This window comes from Eptatretus burgeri, chromosome 3 (genome assembly GCF_056783735.1).
Source record: "Eptatretus burgeri isolate ZD-2024b chromosome 3, Ebu_testis_v1, whole genome shotgun sequence".
Taxonomy (NCBI): domain Eukaryota; kingdom Metazoa; phylum Chordata; class Myxini; order Myxiniformes; family Myxinidae; genus Eptatretus; species Eptatretus burgeri.
The window spans coordinates 45,150,732-45,168,320 of record NC_140963.1 but is presented as its reverse complement, the minus strand read 5'-3'; the positions used below and the strand labels follow the sequence as shown (position 1 = coordinate 45,168,320).

The 17,589-nt window shown below is 40.3% G+C and overlaps 1 protein-coding gene across 4 annotated transcripts in view; it reads right to left on the bottom strand.

Moving 5' to 3' along the window:
• Nucleotides 1-17,589, bottom strand: part of LOC147029797 (eukaryotic translation initiation factor 4B-like) — a 186,396-nt gene that overhangs the window by 12,048 nt on the left and 156,759 nt on the right. For 2 of the 4 annotated variants that reach the window (XM_085873131.1, XM_085873130.1), the window contains exon 15: nt 12,304-12,367. The exons of the other annotated variants lie outside the window; for them this stretch is intronic. In XM_085873131.1, the coding sequence (XP_085729257.1) occupies nt 12,304-12,367 (64 nt within the window). The remainder of the gene's footprint in view (nt 1-12,303; nt 12,368-17,589) is intronic. 4 annotated transcript variants of the gene reach the window in all.

The window sequence follows — 17,589 nt, the reverse complement described above, 5'->3', positions numbered from 1 at the left end:
AAAGTTTGGAGAATAAATTGTGACGGTGCCAATTATTTAAGAAGCTGAAAAGTGTTACCATTGAAATATTTAATTGGAGCAATTAATCAAGAACAGTCAAAACTATGAGGGAAGAGATAAAAGTGCAAATCGAAAGTGCATTAAATATTTACTCATTCACATGGATAATGTGGACGAGTGGAATGTGTACTATATTTATGAATTTGGCTAATTACTTCAGCCACCAAGGTGGATGAAGGTTATGTTTTCACTCCAGTTTGTGAACAGGATGTCATATAACTAAAAAGTTATACAGTACTGATTCAGACAAAATTTGACGGACAGGTTGGGTGTGTGGCAAAGATTTATTCGTATTAGATTTTTTGACGATCCGGATCAGGATATTACAATTTTTTTTTTTAAAGTGATTCTTCACCATTGAGAGATAGGGCCAAAAACGATACATGACATGATATTTCAAAAAGTTGTTGACGAGTGATGACAAAACTAGGTAGATGAGTTGCTTCGATGACAAGAACAAGTGGATTAGATTTTCGTTAAGGTCCGGATACAGATTCAGCCCATCAGCGGGATACAAGTCTTAAAGGCTTCAGCCTGGCAGAGGTGTGCGCTCTATCGAATGCCATTCTCGTTCAATATCATGGTAATATCTTGTTCCGTAATTTCTAAACTTGGAACGGGCACATACACAGTGCAACTGCAATATGCTGGTCAAATAAACTCCTCAAAACGGGAATTAAATATTTCACTGCAACATCAAAGCAACTTATGTGGAAGATGAGAACCTTCGAAATTTCTATGGTTCATGCTGTTGTGTGCTTTTAGCCCAACTTATGTCATCAACGCCAACGGCCGAGCAGTGGCTGATTAACTGGCCACCCTCCAGGAAGTGCCAACGGCCTCGGATGGAGGAGCGCCTGGGGGAAGGTAGTCAAACCCTTTATGGAGGAGACGCCATCAGAAGGTGGATGTATGAATCAGAATGTCTCTTTAATCAATGGCATTCACTCTAGCTTTAAGTAAATAGATGACGGATTTGATGGGGCACAGATCATTTGCATCCTTGTCAACTGATGTGCTTATGGCATCTTCTACACCAGTGCAGAAACCGTTGCTTGAATGAGAGAGTGGAAGCAGCGACACACACATCACCAACTTAAATCGACTCAGCATGCAGGTTGTTCAGCAATATCATCAAGTCTTGTAGCGAAGGGAACTTGTGAGAGGGACAGGTGAAGGATGTTACTGGCAGGTTACAGTCACAACCCCTCACATGGGCGATCTTAAGGTGACAGTCATTCTTCATAGATCAGGACAGATGTGTACATTGTATCCTCCTCCTAAGATGACAGAACAGAATATCCTCCTAAGGGCAGGAGACTTTCCATGTGCAGTCTCCTGCCCTCGTTGCAACTGCTGGGTCACCGCTCTAGGCTGGTCATCCAAACTCATGGTCAAAACACAAAAAAGAGCCCTGTGGGGGACTGATGGTTATTTCCCCAACAGGCGGGGTGAAAATGAGGGATGAGGAGGAATGGGCCATGGCTCCCCTTCCTGAAGTGGTGTGGTCATGGGGAGCACAACTTAAGTTAACAGCATGGTCCTTATGTTTCATGAAGAGTTTGGTCAGCATCTGGCCATCGGTTTCTAAGATTATAAAATAAATTACCTGAATTTGAGGTAAAAACGCCATTTTCAGCCTCTTATCGGAAGCAGATCTGGATGGGGAACACAACCCTATGAGACATTACTGATTTGACATATAGTACCAAATTTTGTCCATATCGGTCATGTAGTTTGTGAAGAAAATCTGTTTTAGTGAATATGAGGGACTAAGGGAGGAAGGCTGTAGCCCCCTTTCCAAAGGAGATACGGCCATGGGGAGCACAATTTAAGATTAGGGCATGGTCTTGATGCCACATGGCCAGTTTGGTCTGGATCCATGGATCCAACTGGCATGGCCAGTTTTTTTTTCTGTGGACCATTTAATCCCGAGATGACCCTCAAAAATTTTCATACTGAGATCAGATGCGACGTTCTACAGATGCAACTATGACGCCATAATGAGGGAACCGATGTCAGTAAAAAAAAAAAAAAAAAAAAAAAAAATCACCCTCATTCCCCATGAGGAGTACTTGGTATGTGCAAAGTTTCAATTTTTTCCTTGGTGCGGTTTCAAAGATACAGAGGTCCAAATTTTTCCATTTTTCCAATATGGCTACCACATACCGTGACCAATAACGTTATAGTTATCATTAAAGCATTCTACATGAGTAGTTGCACCCATGGTGAAAATTTCTTCTCAATCCGACAAGCGGTTGCAGAGAAAAACACGAAAGTTATGTGCGGACAGAGACAGAAAGACAGACAGACAGACAAACCAACAAGCAGTCATAGACTGGTACTTACGAAATCGTCAGCTTGACCTCTGACCTTGTCTCATAAAAGCTGTCTCTAGAGAAGGTAGCGACGCAAACCAGAAGTTTCTACGATGATTCTGTACCAAACCATCAAAAATCGAATGTTTGACCTCACTGTGACCTTGACCTTTGACCGATTTTGACCAAAATCGAACCAGCGCTAGCCATCACCCTCCTGAATCACGTGGTGTAATTTGACATTGGTAGCTTCTTCCGTTCTCGAGTTATAACTTTTTTTTGGATGTTTGACCTCACTGTGACCTTGACCTTTGACCGATTTTGACCAAAATCTAATCAGCGCTAGCCATCGCCCTCCTGAATCACGTGGTCTAATTTGACATTGGTAGCTTCTTCCGTTCTCAAGTTATCGTGCCTACAAACAAACACACACACAAACAAACACACACACACACACAAACACACAAACAGATGACGGAAGTCATCAATATACTTACGAAATATTTAGATTTTGTAAGTAACAAACAGACAGACCCAAATGCAATACCCTCTCTGAATCCTTCGGTGAGGGTAAAAATACATTTCATCCTGACGGCTAAAGGTGAAAAAAAATGCATTACATCTGATGCAAACCTCCACAACTGCAAAAACTAGCAGGATACACAAGGCAAATCCTCATTCAAAGAAGACTTCATTTCAACACCAATGACAAAACAGCATCCAATTTAAATTACCAGCACTGGTAACAATCAAAGGTTGAGCACTGAGAGGTCTAAAGTTTGCATGCTGTTGGAAACAAAAGTTCCATTAGCTCCCCATCCCCCCCAAATAAAAGTTGCTTATTCTTGGAGTTTTGGCAGGCATGAAATAACAGCTTCTGCCATGACGAACATTCCTGTCCCAGAAATAAATTAGTTATAAAATACATCCAATTAATTATAACAGGCCAATGCAAATAAAAACATTTTTCAGACAGAGACAATGGGTCTAACAAGAAGCTGCTCAACTGCTCCAAAATCTCTCCTCAAAGTGGAAAATAAAATTGGACATGAATGCTTTGATGACATACTTCCACTGGCATGAGATGTCAATCCACAATTACATTTGATCTCAATTAAAGGCCACATTAAAAATTAAAGGTCACAAGAGAGAATGCGAGAGAGAGAAAATATATTAGAAGAGAGGTATCAGACGCTTCCACCTCGAGTTATAGTCCACAAAGTCATTTTCAAAGGACACATGACCTATGACCTGTTGAAATGAAATTTAACCAGTTCATCTTTCTATTACAGTCCTACTTCTGCCAAGATTGGTTGAAACCCCATGAGTGGTTCTGAAGTTATTGCGGTAACAAAGATTTTCAATCAGAGGATACGAGATCTTTGACCTTTTCAGCCCAAAATTAATCAGTTCATGTGTATTACAGACCATACTTGTGCCAAGTTTTGTTGAAATCCCTTCAGTAGTTCACAAGTTAGCGATTATAATGAACCAATGAACATGCCAACAACCCTGAAACATAATTCCTCCAAACTTTGGCTGGGGAGGCAAATAATAAAGGTTGTGCACAAGAAAAACATTTTACCATAAAAAACAGAATGAACAAGAAGGACGCTCTGTCGAGTGCATACCTCCACCACGCAAAACCTGATTTATGATAACATATCAGGCCCAAGAAAGTTTTGCGATATTTGGCCTCATCTCGAAATGGGAGGAATAACTTTAAAATTAAAAAAATTTCTCGCATTTGGATCTGGACTTGGACCTTCACCAAAATGTGATAAATTTGCCCTCGTCACACACCTAAACGCTCCACAAAATTTCATCCAAATCCGTACACAACTTTTTGAGATATCATGCTAAATAGCGGTTTAGCCCCATCTCTCATTACTGAAGAATCACTGAAAAAAACTTATCGGATCTGGATCCGGATTCTCAATACAATTTAATAAATTTGTCCTTGTCACATACAATGTGTTCACCAAGTTTCATTCGAATCCATCCACAACCTTTTGAGATACCTTGCTATATATAGTTTTTAGCTCTATCTCTCAATGGTGAAGAATCGCTTTAAAATTCTAGAATCCGGATCTTCACCAAAATATAATGAATTTGTCCTCGTCACACACCCGTGTCCACCAAATTTTGTCCGAATCAGTCAACTTTTTGAGATATCCTGCACACAAACAGACAGACAGACAGACAGAGACAGATGAGAAAACAACCTCCTTCCACCTTTGGTAGCAAAGGTTAAAAAAAGAATATATATATATATATATATATATATATGTATATATATATATATATATATATATATATATATATATATATATATATATATATATATATATATATATATATATATATATGTATATATATATATATATATATATATATATATATATATATATATATATATATATATATATATATATATATATATATATATACAGCGCTCAAATGAACAAAATTCACAAGCAATAAACAAAACAACATTAATAAGAATGAATGATAAAAAATTAAAAGAAAAAGTCAAGGACACAGCTGACAGATCTTGAAGTGCCGAGCTGCCAACGCAGATTCATTTTAACACTCATTCTCATTCATCTCTGGGGATGGCCTAGCTTGCGAAGAACTCCATTTCAGCCAATTTCACACGTATCCAAGGTGGAATTGAGCAGATTTGTGATGGGGTGGGTAAAGTCTGGATACATTAACCTCACAGATACTGGTTCGATTCCCATGGCTGCTCAAGGATGACGTGTGATGCTTGTGATGCTGATGAATAGATGTGGAAATTGAATGACATGTTCACAACTCGACTTGAACCAGCTTGTGCTTTTCAAATAAAAATGACAACCCACCTCCCGCCGCCCAAATCCACTAAATTGTGTGCTTGCAGTTTAAAAAGGAGAAGGGCACTCAGAAGAGCTCTTACCTTTGCCACGTAATGCCTGATCCCTGAGAACATATGGGACCCCAACACATTTTTGAAATATCATTCAATACAGTACGATATAGTTTTTGGCCATAACTCTCAATGGTGAAGAATCACATTGGAAAAAAAATAAAATTATCGTCTCCAGATCCGGATTCAGATCTTCACCATAATCGAATCACTTCGTCCTTGCCAAACACTACTGGTCAAAAGTTTGAGAACACCCCCGTTTTTCAGTTTTTACTGAAATTTAAGCAGTTAAGTCCAGTGAATAACCTGAAATGGTACAAAGCTAAGCGGTAAACTGCCAGAGGTGAAGAAAAAAAAAAGTTTCGGTTACCAAAAACTGAAAAATAATGTAAATTTCAGAGTTGTTAAAAAAAAGTCCCTTTTCAGGGAACAAGTGATGGGTTAGTAACTGCAGCTGTTCTGTAGCAATGGAAGTAAATTAAGCCTTGAAAATTGATGCAAACAATTCCTACAGGTGTCCCAACTTTTGTTGATTCGTTACAAACCCTCTGTCCATATAAAGCAGTGTTGGAACAGACTGTGTTGCTACACTCTGAAGCATTATTTGGACAATATTGCACTGCAGGAAGTAGTATATTGCTATCATAATGGCAAGAAAAAGACAAATAATAAAGAAAGACAGACAGACCATTATAACCTTTAAAAGTGTAGGTCTTTCCTTTAGAGAAATTGCAAGGAAGCCAAGGTGTCAGTGAGTCCAGTTTCCTACACCATCAAAAGGCACTTGGAAACTGGAGGAAACTGACAGGTTGAGGTCTGGCAGACCCAAATCCACAACACAATCAGAAGACAAGTTTCTGAGAGTCAACAACTTGTGCGATAGGCGGCTCACAGGGTAGCAGCTTCAAGCACAGCTTACCACTGGTCGAAGAAAGGAAGTCTCAGTTTCAACTGTAAAGAGAAGACTTCAAGATGCAGGTTTGACAGGTCGAGTGGAAGGAAGCAAGCCATTGCTAAGATGGAAAAATAAGAAAAAGAGGCTTGCCTTGTCCAGGAAGCACCGCCAGTGGACAACTGAAAACTGGAAGGTCTTATGGACTGATGAATCAAAATTTGAAATCTTTGGCTCATCACGCAGGGTTTCTGTACGCGGGCGAGTAGGCGAAAGGATGGTTCTTCAGTGTGTGACACCAACTGTCAAACATGGAGGAGGAAGCGTGATGACCTGGGGCTCTTTTGCTGCATCCAGAGTCGGCGACTTGCACAGAGTGATTGGCACCCTGAACCAAAAGGGCTACCACAGCATTTTACAGCGCCATGCAATACCCTCTGGTCTATGCCTAGTTCACCAGGGGTTCATCCCACAGCAAGATAACGACCCAAAACATACCTCCAGGCTATGTCAGAACTACCTGAGAAGAAAAGAACAAGACTGTAGGCTTCAAATCATGGAATGGCCAGCATAGTTTCCAGACTTAAACCCCATTGAGCTGGTTTGGGATGAACTGGACAGAAGGGTGAAAGCAAAGCCACCTACAAGTGCAACACATTTGTGGGAACTTCTGCAACAGTGATGGGAAGAACTTTCCGAACAATAATTGATTTTTATTGTACAAAGAATGCCACAAGTATGTTCGGCTGTTATATCTGCAAAAGGTGGCTACTTTGATGAGTCAAAAATTTAGATTAAATTTTGTTCAACAAAACGATTCCATGATTTCTCTTTTTATCTGCAATTGTTTATTTGTTCTATGCTTTAATTTCAGAGTACATTGAAACATTAAACGGCTTAAATTTCAGTAAAAACTGGAAAAATGGGGGTGTTCCAAAAACTTTTGACAGGTCGAGTCCATTCCGCCTCAAATGGGGAAGGGGATCACACTTGTGAAGTTTCGCGTTAATCGGACAAGGTGCATATTTCTTTCCAAGATGGCCACCAAACCATGCGACCTGTGTCATAATTTTTTACCATATATGCAGCCATGTTGGTAGATGATAGTTGCAAAGTTTCACTTCGATAGAATAAGTGGTTCCAGAGAAAACATTTAATATTTTCTTAAATCCAATATGGCTGCCAAACCATTTGGCCGTGCAATTATTCATAAACAAACTTATATCCCCTTGCATTGGAGAATATGTCTGTGAAGTTTCCCCTCGATCTGTCCAGCCATTCTAGAGAAGACGCTTGTTAATTTCTAATTTATAGGTCACATGGTTTGGTGGCCATATTGAATTTACCCTAAAATCTTCAAAGTTGTTCAAGCATGTCTGGGGGAATATGTGTGTAAAGTTTCTCCTCAACATGTTCAGCCATTTCGTAGAAGAGGATTTTTTTAATTTTTCAAATTTTCAATCCCACATGACCAATGACATCATAACTTTACATTCTGCCTCTAATGGGGTAGGGGATCACGCTTGCGAAGTTACATGTTAATTGGATAAGGTGCGTTTTTATATCCAAGATGGCTGCCAAACCATGTGATTTGTGATGTCATAATTTTATTCATATATGTAGCCATGTTGGTAGATGATAGTTGCAACGTTTTGCTTCAATAGAACAAGTGGTTCCAGAGAAAATATTATTTAATATTTTTCGTCAATCCAATTTCGCTGCCAAACCATGTGACCTACCAATTATTCATCAACAAACTTATACATGGACCTCTTGATTTACGCCATAGTTGCGTTCTTGAAGATAGTCATGTAAATGAAAAACAGAAATTAAAACTAATTTCCCCATAAGAAATAATGCAAGAGGTGGAGGTTCAGGGGAGTGCTGCATCAATCCTCATTTTTATTGTCCTATTTTTGCGATGACAATGGTTTATTTGATTTCACTTGTAATGTTTAAGATATAAACTATGAAATATTGTGAAAACACTACCACGTACTGTTGCATTCAATAAATTCTCAACTAAAAATAGAAAAGTCAAAGAAAGGGGATGTTAACACTACGTTACCTGCTGCTGATGATGTCTTATTGTTTCTGGTAGTGTTGAGGGGAAGGAGGTGGAAAAGTTATAGAGGAGGGGGATCATCTGTGTCAGATGACCTTAGTGAAGATGGTGGTGAAGATGTTGGTGTTGATGTTGAATTAGAGAGGATATGAGATGTGGTTTCGCTTTTTGACCACAAGATGTTGAGGGCTCACTGGCATTGTCTTTTGGATGTTCTTTCCCTTCATTTTTTTTAAAAAAGGAAAACAAAGTCGTCTGAGCTGCCTTCATCTGCTTTTCTTTTTGAATTAACTTAGAGCAGCTGAGGTCTACTTGGACATTTCGGGCCACTATTGAGCTGTGTTCTGTGTTGGGGTCATCTTCATCGAAGATGGCGAGACCCATATCAATGAGGCGGAAAGCCTCCACCATCCTCAGACTTGTGAGAGTACACAATGGTGCAAACTCTTCACTTTCTGCCTCCGACTCCTCCACCTGGCGTTCCTTCTCCAGCATTATAGGGTCCTCATTTGAAAGCTCCACCCGGTACAAGTCCAGCAACTCCTCTACATAACCCTCCTCGACCTCATCAGTCGACAGTCTTGGCCATTTCGACGATGTTACGTCGTGTTTTCAACAGATAATTATTCACGCTGAAAACCTTGAAGCCATGAACAAATTGAGGGCAAAGTTTCCCCCAAACTCCATTCATGCAGGAACGAGTGACTTCCTTCCAAGACTCAACATTACATGGAGCACCCCTCATTGTAAAGGCCTTCCAGAATTCCTTTGCAGTCATCTGATTATTAGTCGATTTCACCAGGTTTGCAAATGTTATTCGGAGATATGCCAAGCTAACAGCCTTGGTGATACGCCTTGAATATAGCAATCACTCCCTGGTCCATGGGTGAAATTAGAGATGTCATGTTGGGTGGAAGAAACACAACCTTAATGTTTTCGTTAAGGTCCTGGATGGATGTTGAATGAGCTGGGGGCATCATCGAGGAGGATGAGAATTTTAAAACTCAAATTCTCCTTCTCACAATATTCCTTCAACTCGGTAGCAAGCTGGGAGCTAAAATATTCACAAAATATTTTGCCTGTTATCCAGTCCTTAGCATTTGAATACCAATAGACAGAACAACATTTATTGACATATCCATTCAGAGCCCTGGGATTCTCTGAATGGTAAACCATTAACGGTTTCAATTTACAATCACTTTCAGCGTTGCCTCCCAAAAGCAGCATGAAGTGATCTTTCACCGTTTTAAACCCAGGTGTGCTCTTATCACGAGAAATATATGTCCTTCATGGCATCCTTTTCCAAAAACGAGCAGTCTCATCAATGTTGAAAATTTGTTTTGGAAAATATCCACCTTCTTCGATAATGGCCTCAATAAACGTGGGAAACGTCTCGGCGGCATCGACGTCGGCAGCAGCAGCCTCTCCGGTCATTTTGATGTTGTGATAATTGTAACGCTTCCAGAGGTTCGAAAACCACCCAGAAGTAAGGTTAAATGGCTTCACTTCACCTTCATCACTTAATATTAAGTCTTTATAAATGTTTCTGACCTTTGCTTGTATTGCAAGCATGCTGACAGGCACGTTCTCCTGGTTTTGGTGTTCACTCCATGTGCTGAGCATGCATTCAATTTTTTCCATCAATAGAACTTCTAGCATACGATGTCTTGATCACACTCGCTGAGGGTTCACATCGAGCACTTTCTTTTATCTTTTCGGCACTATTTCTTATTGTTCGTAACGTGGACGAACGAGGACCTAGCGTACGCCTCATATCAGCTGTACAATCCCCTCTTTCATACCGTCCTAAAACATCCATTTTTAGTTCAATATTGATGGCCTTCCTGTGTCTTTTGCTTGCACTACCAACCTCGCGACACCACGGATGCTTTCTAGTCATGATTGCAAAGGCTACACTTATTACAGCGGCACAATTCACACGCAAAATAGAAAACACTTCACCAAATGCACGAAGTTAAGAGGGAGGGTTTCCGCCTTCCGGAAACTGAGGGAGGGGAAGGTGGGAAAACGAGGGTGAGGGAGGCAATCTATCTAGCCGACATCAGCTGTTATGCCGAACACGTTTTCATGCTGTTCAGTGCGAAAATTAAATCGCAGCATTACTCACACACTCGAATCGCGTAATTCCAAACGCTCGTGAATGTATATTAAAAAGTGGGAAAAATGACAGGCGCCGGCCGCACTATTTCAAAAACGCGCAAACAGAACATGCATAAAAGGTGAGCTTACAGTATCCCCTACCCATGGAGAATATGTGTGTGAGGTTTCCCCTTGATCTGTCCAGACATTCTGGAGAAGATATTTGAAGGTTTTTGGGTAAATTCAATATGGCCACCAAACCATGTGACTTATCAATTAGAAATTCACAAATTTGTAAAAGAATGTCATGGGGAATGTGTGTGTAACGTTTCATCTCAATCTGTCCAGTCGTTCTTGAGAAGAAGATTTTAAAAATAATAATTTCAAAACAATATGGCTATGATGACCTATGATGACCTATGAAAAACATGACCTATGATGTAAAAGTTATTTTTTTCGACCGTAATTTGTTGCGTAGACCACGCTCAAGAAATTTTAAATTTTTCAGACGCAGTGTTCTCTTCTCCCTGCCGAATTTCCACTGGGATACCACTTCACCAAGAAAGTCATGAAAAAAAAAATCACACTTCTTCTCCGTGAGGAGTTCTTGCCATGTGCCAAGTTTCAATTTTTTTTCCACGAGAAGCACCCACTCCCTACGGGAGCCATCAAGGGGGTCATGTTATTATATTTATGCCTATTTTACTCCAAGGGGTCCCAGGATTACACACCCAAAAAATGGTTGCGATCAGTTTACCCGTTTTTGCAGTACCTGGGAACAGACAGACGGACAGACGGACAGACGGTGAATTATAGTAAGATTGTGCAGTTTCAGATACAGTGGTCCAAAGTTTTTCAGTTTTTTCAAAGATGGCGCCAATACCACATGACCTAATGATGTCATAATTATCGATTAAGTATGCCATCAAAAAAGATACATACTACAGTGAAAATTTTGTGTCAATCGGACTTACAGTTGCGGAGAAAATGAATTTTAAAGCGAAAAAAACCAGCAAATTACCAGCGGAAGAAAAACAATAATAAACAGAAGAAAAACAATAGGCTACCCAGCCTTGTCGGCTTGGTACCCGAATAAATAAATTAATGAATAAAAATTTGGCCCCGAAGAGGGTCTTATGGGGGTTGCCCTCCAAAATTTCCTTCTCAGAAACCACACATGCAATTCTGCTGAAACTTGTCCACAACCTTCATCAACTGTGATGTACCAAAGTTTGTTCACGGCATTGAAAAAATTTTTTTTTTTTTTAAAGTAAAAAAGAAATAAATAGATAAATAACCAAAACAAAAATCGGGGTATGAGGGGGTCTACAGAGAGTTTCTGGGGGGTTGCTGCCCCCCCCCCAAAGAGGCATTTGCTTTCTTCTCAGAAACTACACACAATTCCGATGAAACTTGACCAAAACCTTCATCACCCGTGATGTACCAAAGATTGTTCACGGCATAAAAAATAAAATCCATAGCTATTTACTTTCTTTTCTGTTACATATTTTGTGGAAAATCCACGCCTACCACTGGTTCCCTGGTTCTCTTATCTCGCCATCACCAGGTGAGGGCCCAGGGGTATTGCCCCGATGTTTTTATTATTATTCTAGAATAGCAGGAACAAAGGATTTGGCAAACACACTTTAATGAAGTAGTGGAACATGTCAGTCCGTGGATAGTGAGGAGGCATATCATTCAGGGAAACCAGCACAGCTGCACCGCAAGTTGCAAAAACTTTGCATTTTTTTGACCACAGGTAATGCGGTAATGCAATTTAAACAAGTATCGACTCTAAGCTCATGTACATGCACATGCACATATATAAGGGGAGTGGTAAATGGAACGTTTCGGTAATAAAGCAAAAGGGTGAGTGAAGATAAATCTCTGTAAGGTGAGAAGACATGCAAAACAAAATGACAAAACTAAGGGAAGACATCACTGCAGGGTATGAACGTACCGGCAATTCCGACTCATCGTACTTCTTTGGTTTTGTGGAATACAGTTCTTTTCGACTTTCTTTCCTGCAAAGACATTTCACGCATCACCACCACAAGTGCAAAACTATTGGGGGGTATTTTTGTTCTTTAAAAAACAAGCTCAAATGAGCGAAGATCCTCGTCCTCTTAATGATGATGACATAAAAACGAATATGACGTCATTGTGATGTATCAGGTTTGCGATAAATTATCTGTGCTAATGCCCGGCTTGATTCCCGCAAACAAAATTCAAACAGCTTGCCTAGTTTCGGAGATAATGGTATAGGTGATTTCCATTAGCGGCGATATTATGACGTCAACTTTTTTCTAGGAAGAATTTCCAAAATCGGAGATGGTTACTGCCTGCGCGTGGGCTTTCTGCATATACATGGCAAGTTTCACGAAGATCCGATCAAAACTCTGGGTTGTGAAACAAAAAACATGTCAAAAATAGGAATGACGTCATAAAAATTGATATGACGTCATAGTGATGTTTCTTATGTGCGGAAATTCATCTCTGCTAATGACCTGTTCGATTCCCACAAACAGAATTCAAAAAGCTTGCCGAGTTTCGGAGATAATTTTTTCGGCGATTTCAATGAGCGGAGATATTTTGACGTCATAACTTTTTTTTCTCGGAGGAATTTTCAAAATCGGAGATGGTTACTGTCTGCGCGTGGGCTTTCTGCATATACATGGCAAGTTTCACGAAGATCCGATCAAAAAAGATCCGATCTGGAAAATCCTCTATTTCTCTTTGCCGATGACTCAACCCTCTGCCGTACCATCTGTCATCCCTCAGACCGGCAAGCAGCAGCTTCTTCGCTCACTGCAGATCTGGATAAAATCACAAACTGGTCCAACACGTGGAACATGTCTTTCAATCCAGACAAATCTCACACTCTCACTATGTCTCTTCGAAAGGACCGTTTACAAAACCCCCCCATCCACTTTCTCAACAATCCTCTGGAAGAAGTCTTTTCTTTCAAGCTTCTGGGTCTCACTATCTGCCATGACCTTTCCTGGGAAAGTCACATTTCCAACCTTGCCTCAAAAGCCAGTCGCCGACTGGGAATCCTCCGTCGTGCAAAGTCCTTCCTCGGCCCTCTTGAGCTCCTGACCACTTACAAAGCTTTTGTCCGTAGCCTGATGGAGTACTGCTCTCCCCTCTGGGCTGGTGCTCCTGCCTCCCACCTTTCTCGACTTCACGCTGTCGAAACCAGGGCTTTTAAGATCATTGGCATCTCCCGCAATGAAGCTGAGTCTTTGGGCCTCTCACTCAATCACCGCAGGTTGGTCGGTGGTCTTTCTGTCTTCTACCGACTCCTCTCCAGCCTTGCCCCCCTGCTCTCTCTGCGATTTGTCCCAACCACATTTCCACAGGGCGCTCAAGGTCCGCCAACAACCCCTTCTGGTAAAACTACCAAAATCACGAATCACTGCTCATCTTCACTCTTTCATTCCTCTTTTTCCCGCCTTTGGAATAAACTTCCTCACTCTATTCTTTCCCATTCTTCCCTTCCGGCTTTCAATACAGCTGTTCTCCTCCTCCTCTTATCTTCCCCCATCCAAATCCTCGATCTTTTCTACCGGCGATAATCCACCCAAGCCCACTTCCTTCAATTCTCCTGCTTTCCTTCCTGAAAGTCCCTTTAATGTCCATCTTCCCCTCGCCATGTTCCCCGTCCCATCCCCATCCCTCTCCCTTCCACAGTTCACCTGTGTCTGTTCCCCAATGTTTTGTCCCTTCCACTCCCGCCCCTCTTGTCTCATGCCTCCTTGCTGTGAGTTGTGTGTTAGCTCTCATACGAGCCTCGACCAAGGTATACAAAAAAAAAAAAAAAAAAAAAAAAAAAAAAAAAAAAAAAAAAAAAAACTCTGGGTTGTGAAACAAAAAACATGTCAAAAATAGGAATGACGTCATAAAAATTGATATGACGTCATAGTGATGTTTCTTATGTGCGGAAATTCATCTCTGCTAATGACCTGTTCGATTCCCACAAACAGAATTCAAAAAGCTTGCCGAGTTTCGGAGATAATTTTTTCGGCGATTTCAATGAGCGGAGATATTTTGACGTCATAACTTTTTTTTCTCGGAGGAATTTTCAAAATCGGAGATGGTTACTGTCTGCGCAGGGTATTTTTATATATATATATATATATATATATATATATATATATACATATACATATATATATATATACATATACATATACATATACATATACATATATATATATATATACATATACATATATATATATACATATACATATATATATATACATATACATATATATATATATATATATATATATATATATATATATATATATACATATACATATACATATACATATACATATACATATACATATATATATATATATATATATATATATATATATATATATATATATATATATATATATATATATATGCCAAGTTTCAGGAAGTTTTGATGAAAACTGTAGGCTGTGAAACAAAAAAGTCCACAAGAAGAAGATGAAGAACAACAACGTGAGTAAGATTTAGAGATCCTCCACGAGGATCTAAATTTTTTTTAAACAAAGGTCACAATTATAAGCTGGATGCTTAAAGAACAAGACAGCTGATGTCACTCTAATTTAAGAGGTTACCAAGACCGATCCTCAGTATGATAAACCTTGTGACAGCATTGGTCACCTTCCCATAATCAGTTTGTTCAGTGAATCTACAATTACTGGAGACCAATGCATCACTGCTCTCATACTTCCATCCTGGTCACTCTACCTTGAAATGCTCCTCTGCCTCAGCAATAGATGGATGCCATGGACTGAAAGATGGAGTTCTGGGTAGTCTTATTTGGACATTTCAAGAGCGTGTGATAATTATGGCGTCCGACAAGTTTTCTCCAACTGGGACTCAGGATCCTTCTCAAGTGATCCTCCTTCTCAAGGATCTTTGTAAATAAGCTATGCTTTATACTGGATGGCTTTTTCTCTGCCCTTTCTTCCCTTGGAGACTGGTGTCTGACTGGGCAGTGGCACATGTTCTCTGTCATATTTGGGTTCAATCAGAGATGTTTGCAAAATTGCCTCTGTATGATCCTCGCTGACCGATTCCAGACCACATTTTTAAGAGTCCCTCAGCCCAAAGACAGCTACTTCCTTGACTGTTGGTTCAAATTTTTTTTTTCATAAAAAAAAAACGTTTACTGGATCAACTACTTGGAAAACGATAATAAATAATGGATATTATTGCACATTGCAACAACATTTATACATGAAGAACAACTAAAGATTCAGTTCTCTTCTGCAGAAACCCTCTGGTTAAGGTACAGTATTTAGAACTCCCGAACCTTACAGTTGGCCATGACATGTTACAGGCCAACTAAAGCTGGTCTTCAAAGCTCAACATCACCTGAGAATTCCTTACAGAACCAAGGCATTCCTTGGATGCCATCACTTATTTTAGTACTGCAGCATAGCAAACCAATTGTTCGACTTTTCATAAAAGCACCGAAATTGGTACATATGTTGACTAATGTATTCTGGACAATTCTGGATATGGAGCAACTCAAGATTTTGCCTTGGTCAGCTTTGGCGGCCATTTTCCAAAATGGCTGCCATTCTACTTAAACAACATGGGATATCTGTCATTGTTATTCTCTTTGTAGGTTTCTCAGAGGTGATAAATACTCCATGTGATGTGCATTTACAAAGGAAAACAACACAAATGTCATTTGTGTTGATTTATTATATTTCCAACCATTGTATTGGGGAAAAATGGTCATTTTTGTGGGAAAATCCATTTTTGCACACAGCATCAGTGACAGGTTCAGAAGTATTTTGTTGTGGTGGTGGTAGTGGTGTTGTAATTGGTAATATTGGCTATATGTGGCCCATGCTGCAGAACATGACCACCGTCGGATTCAAGTTCGAACCGTAGATACTGACATAGTCGTCTTGGCGGTGATGGTAGCCTAGGCACTACCATGCGTGGATGAACTCTGGATTGCCTTTGGGATGGGCAAGAACTACCGCTACATCCCTGCCCATGAAATAGCTGCCTCCCTCAGTCCACAGAAGGCACGTGCCCTCCCTGTCTTCCATGCCATGACCGGATGCGACAAGGTATCAGCATTCATGGGGCATGGGAAGAAATCTGCCTGGTCCACATGGAACTCGTTTCCAGAATTAACAGATTCTCCTGTGACTCTGACCACCACGGCAGTCAACATCCAGGATGACACAATGCACTGCATTGAAAGATTTGTGGTGCTCCTCTATGACCGCACCAGTCCATATACAGACGTCAACGAGGCCAGAAAGAAACTCTTCGCCAAGAGGAACTCCGTCCAGCGCATCCCACCTACCTACGATGCTTTGGAACAGCATGTGAAGAGATCAGTCTTCCAGGGTGGCTATGTCTGGGGGCAGGTCTTGGTCCCTAAACCCGTGCTTCCATCACCAACAAGCTGGGGCTAGCGGGAAACAGAGGATGGGTCCTACGAACTGCTCTGGACCACACTCCCTGAGGCTTCAAAAAGCCGCTTCGAGCTGGTGTCGTGCGGCTGTAAAAAAGGCTGTAGAAACCGCTGCAAATGCAAGAAGGTTAATCTGCAATGCACTGGACGGTGTGCTTGTGAAGGAGAATGCCAGAGAACAGACGCCGTAGACACAGACTGAGATATTGGCCTTGCTTTGAATGTGCAAATGCAAAGTCGCATTGCTTGTAAAAGTGTTGACTTATTGATCCAGAGCCAGTACACTTGAGCTCAGAAACTCAAATTGTACTAGACTGATGTATGCGTGTACCATGTGTCCTGGTAGAATGGTAGTAGACAGTAAACCGTAGCCGCTTCAAAGTGAAGTGTGCAATAATTTGACTGCATTTTCTGAGTTTGTCATTATCACGATTATCAGTTCCCTTTTCAAAATAGATTAAAGTATGTAATCTATAATGCAATTTTTGTTGATTCCAAACCCATTGAATGTGATTAATATCATTTGACTCTTGTTCTCCAGGCAATAATGGGTACTTTTCTTTTACTTTTCAGTGAAAAGTTTCAGGAGAGCAGCAATTTACAAATCAAATAATGGCTTTTTTACTGAAAATACTGGCTCATAATATTTGAATACACCTTTTCATGGTCAATTTACTGAATTTTACACTTTCCTTATATCTACCACCAATACAATAAGAAAATAAGATCATATAGCCAATTTCGCTAAAGTAGAATGGCGGCCATTTTGGAAAATGGTCGCCGAAGCTGGCCAAGGCA